Source organism: Myotis davidii, unplaced genomic scaffold (assembly GCF_000327345.1).
Source record: "Myotis davidii unplaced genomic scaffold, ASM32734v1 scaffold1017, whole genome shotgun sequence".
Classification (NCBI taxonomy): Eukaryota; Metazoa; Chordata; class Mammalia; order Chiroptera; family Vespertilionidae; genus Myotis; species Myotis davidii.
This window is the reverse complement of record NW_006288361.1, coordinates 577927-582353: the sequence shown is the minus strand read 5'-3', so window position 1 is coordinate 582353 and position 4427 is coordinate 577927. Positions and strand designations below refer to the sequence as shown.

At 41.4% G+C, this 4427-nt stretch overlaps 1 protein-coding gene across 1 annotated transcript in view; it reads right to left on the bottom strand.

Annotated features, from left to right (window-relative positions):
• LRP6 (LDL receptor related protein 6) overlaps positions 1-4427 on the bottom strand; it is a 134678-nt gene that overhangs the window by 34020 nt on the left and 96231 nt on the right. The window contains exons 14-15 of the mRNA XM_015561665.1: positions 4241-4425; positions 2911-3101 (exon numbers count right to left, since the gene is read on the bottom strand). Of these exons, the coding sequence (XP_015417151.1) occupies positions 2911-3101; positions 4241-4425 (376 nt within the window). The remainder of the gene's footprint in view (positions 1-2910; positions 3102-4240; positions 4426-4427) is intronic.

Below are 4427 nucleotides of genomic sequence, written 5' to 3'. Positions count from 1 at the left end.
GACTCCAGCTCTGAGACCTTGGTGGCTGAAAGCAGGTTTCTGGTTTTTGTTAAGCTTCTATATTTGTAACAATGTTTCTCAGAGAGCAGCAGAGGCCGGCAGCGGCAGGCGGGGAACCTGGCTTCCTCTGTCACTGGAGCAAGCAAGCCTCCTGTTTGCTTTAGCTGCCTGACTGCCAGCCACCATCTTGGTTGGCAGTTAATTTGCATATCTCGCTGATTAGCCAATGGGAAGCATGTTGGAGCTACAGTTAATTACCGTGTTTCTCTTTTATTAGATAGGGAGATATATACATATATAGTATATGTATAGTGTATCTATAATATGTATATATTATATAAATATTTTGGAAGGCAATTTACCAATAAATATAGTATATTACTAAATTTTAAACAAAATTAGATCTTTTTTTATGTATTTTATTGATTATTTTACAGAGAGGAAGGGAGAGGGATAGAGAGTTAGAAACATCAATGAGAGAGACATCGACCAGCTGCCTCCTACACACCCCCTACTGGGGATGTGCCCGCAACCAAGGTACATGCCCTTGACCAGAATCGAACCTGGGACCTTTCAGTCCGCAAGCCGACGCTCTAGTCACTGAGCCAAACCAGTTACGGCTAAACAAAATTAGATGTTAATAAACAACTTAAGTTTTAAAAATCATTCTTCTGCCCTAGCCAATTTTGCTCAGTGGTTAGAATGTCAGCCTAAAGACTGAAGGGTCTTAGGTTCGATTCTGGTAAAGGTTGAAGGCTCGTCCTCATGAGGCTTGTGTAAGAAGCAACCAATTGATGTCTCTCTCTCTTTCTCTCTCTCTCTTCCTTCCTCTCTTCCTCCCTCCTCCCTTTTAGTCTCTCTGAAAGCAATGGAAAAAAATATCCTCTGGTGAAGTTTAGTAATAATACCAAAAATAAAAATCATTCTTCCATGTCACTATACACAGATCTACCTCATTTGTTGGAATAACTGTAATACTCCACACACTTGATATAGTAGAATGTATGTCTCTGTAATAGGTTATTACAAATAATGGTTATCAAATACATTTTACAATTGGTTCAGCATTTCTATAAGCAGCTATCTAAAAATTTATTGGCAAATAGCCCTCCAGAAAGGTTCCACAAATTTCCAGTTCTACCAAAATGCATGGAAGTATGCCATTTTCTGCTTTTCTTGCCGATCCACACTAATAAAAGACAAAGATGCCAACTGACTGTACCTTCACTATGCCCTAAGCCACGCCCACCAGCCAATCAGAGCGACTATATGCAAATTAACCCAACCAAGAGCCGGCAGCCACGGAACTGGAGAAAGCAGGAGGCTTGGTTGCCCGTGCGATGGAGGAAGCCAAGCTTCACGCCAGCCCTGAGCCGGCTGAGGCCTCCACTCATGGCAACAAAGTTTCAATTATAGAAGATAAATAAATCCCAAATACCTGCTTCCAGCCAGCCACCATTGAAAACTTGGATGGCTGGGGGTTGTGGCAAGCCTGCAAACAGCCATCAGCCCCTCACCCAGGCTGGCCAGGTACCCCAGAGGGGACCCCTACCATGAAGGGGCTGTGGCCAGCCTGCAAACAGCCATCAGCCACTCACCCACGCTGGCCACACACTCATGGGATGAGGGTCCCTGCTGGGGGGCTTGGCCAGCCTTCAACCTGCCATCAGCCTCTCACCCAGGGTGCTCAGGCACCTCAGTGGGCCCCCCACCCTGATCCGGGACACCTTTCAGGGCAAAACAGCCGGCCCCCACTCATGCACCAGGCCTCTATCCTAGCGATAAGGATGTCCGATTGCAGCTTAGGCCTGCTTCCCACTGGCAAGTGGACATTCCCTGAGGGCTCCCGGGCTGCCAGAGGGATGTCTGACTGTGAGCTGAGGCCCGATCCCCCAGGGAGCGGGCCTAAGCCAGCAGGTGATCATCTCCCAAGGGGTTCCAGACTGCGAGAGGACACAGGCCGGGCTGAGGGACCCCCTGAGTGCACAAATTTTTGTGCACCATGCCTCTAGTGTTAGATATAATCAACTTTAACAAATTTTTGCCACTCTGATAGACATAGTGAACCATTTTAATTTAATGCTCATGGTCACTTGTAAGTCCACACAGAATATTTGTGGGGAGGAGAAGTAACTATGAGTGTAGATAGAGGACTGCAGAGAAATGATAAAGACAAACAAATGATTTGATTTAGTCGCAAAACACCAGGAATGTAAAGATTATTTGAACATGCTGATGAACTTATGAAAGGTGAATACCAACTTAATGTACAACTAGACTTTTTTCCTTCAGGCTATGAGACTACCCTGAAGATTTCTTTTTTAGCACAGGAGTGAGATGATTAGAAACCATACTTCAAAAAATTAATCTAGAAATCTATATATATAGAAGGCTAATCAACTGTCTGGTAGGTATTATGCGTACTGACCACCAGGGGTCAGACGCTCAACGCAGGAGCTGCAGTGACTTGGCAGCAGCAGTTCTCAGGTGATGCCACCTTCTAATTAATTTCCTTTCAATGTGCATGAATCCATTCACCAGGCCACTAATAGCATATAAATTTCAGAGGTGGGGGATCAGCAGGGAGGAGACTAATCATATGTCAGAATTCAGGACAGAGACAATGTTAACATAAACTAGAGCAGAACTAGAAAAGAAGAAGAGATGCATTAGAAATATCTTACTTACAGAGCCCAAATGAAAAATATTGGCAAGTTATTAGATAAGAGAGAGTAATCATATGATGGTTGAAGAAAAAAGTGCTTCCCAACCAACTTGATGCTGACTACTTTTGGTGAATAAAACTACAAAGAAAACGTACACAAAAATAATACAGTGGAAAAAAATACAAATGCTGATGAATCATCTCAATAACTGAAATCAAAATAAGGAAACATATTTCTTGGGTACCTGAGAGATCACTGCTTTCAATTCGCCGGAGATCTGAATCAGCCCAAAAGAGCTTGCCCAATCTGCTATCAAGGGCTAAAGCAACTGGTTTACTTAAGCCACTGAAAAATAGAACCTCCCGTTCTGTTCCATCCAAAGCAGCTCTTTCAATTTTTGGAGACCTTTCCTGAAGATTGGTAAAATACATATACCTGAAGAAAAGGGAGGAAACAATGAGTTTACCAGAATAAGAAATCATACAAAATGAGAATATTCTTACTGATTACAACAAAAAGAGCTAGAATATTATAAAATCTTATTTTGAAATGTTTCAGAATATTTTTTAAAATGTCATGAGATATTTTTACTACTTTCAGTAATAGTAACAAAGGGTACACATAATAATTTCTGTGGGAGCTAACTTTTATGGATTAATAAAACAAGGTGTAAGGGCACAGGCACACCTACACTTTTGAAATACTACAATAAAATAAAACAAAATAAAACCAGAGACCTGGACACAAAATTTTAAAATCCTTCCCTAACTAGTCCATTTAATAACTAAAAAGAGGTCATAAGAATCATCTTTTTTTAAAATATACTTTATTGATTTTTTTACAGAGAGCAAGGGAGAGGGATAGAGAGTTAGAAACATCGATGAGAGAGAAACATTGATCAGCTGCCTCCTGCACACCTCTTACAGGGGATGTGCTCGCAACCAGGGTACATCCCTTGACCGGAATCGAACCTGGGACCTTTCAGTATGCAGGTCGATGCTCTATCCACTGAGCCAAACCGGTTAGGGCAAGAATCATTCCTTATATTTATATTCTTTTTCCTATAACTCTTTTGAAGTCAGCTACTTTCCCTGCTGAATTCCTTATTATTTATTCAGATGCATAAACTTATTATTTACTAAATGCAAAGCTCTGTATTAAATGAAAGAAGATATTAGTTCTTGGCATAAAGAAACCTACATTCTAGTAGGAAATGTAAGACTGAAAACAAAAGTTGTAAGGTCAATCGGAAAGGACTAGGTAAGACTAGAGAGGCATAGATATTCTGGAGAGAGGAAAAATCACATCTTGCTAGGGGTGGGGTAAATCAAGGAGAACTTCATGGATGATGTTGCAGTTCAAATGGTCGTGGAAATATAGGCATAAGTTAGAATTAAAGCAACAGTGACTAAGAAAGAAAATTATAGGCAGTAAAATCAGAGAAAGCAAGAAATGCAGGGGCCAACAGATAGAGAATGTCAAGTTTTTCACTGGAACACAGGACACTTGCAGATAAATTAAGGCTGATGAGGGTCTCAGATGCCAAGACATCTTAATGGTATTTAGTAACATACCCTTTCTCTGGGTTTACCACAATGGCTCGAGGTCTGTCTTGCTCGCCTTTTAGCACCACTCCAATTGATCTCCCATCTAGTCTTGTTACAGTAATGACGTTGGTGGCCTCACAAGTCCAGTAGATGTACCGGCTATAAATATCAATGCTAAGGTCATAGGGTTGTATTTCTAGGTTCTGATTCGGAA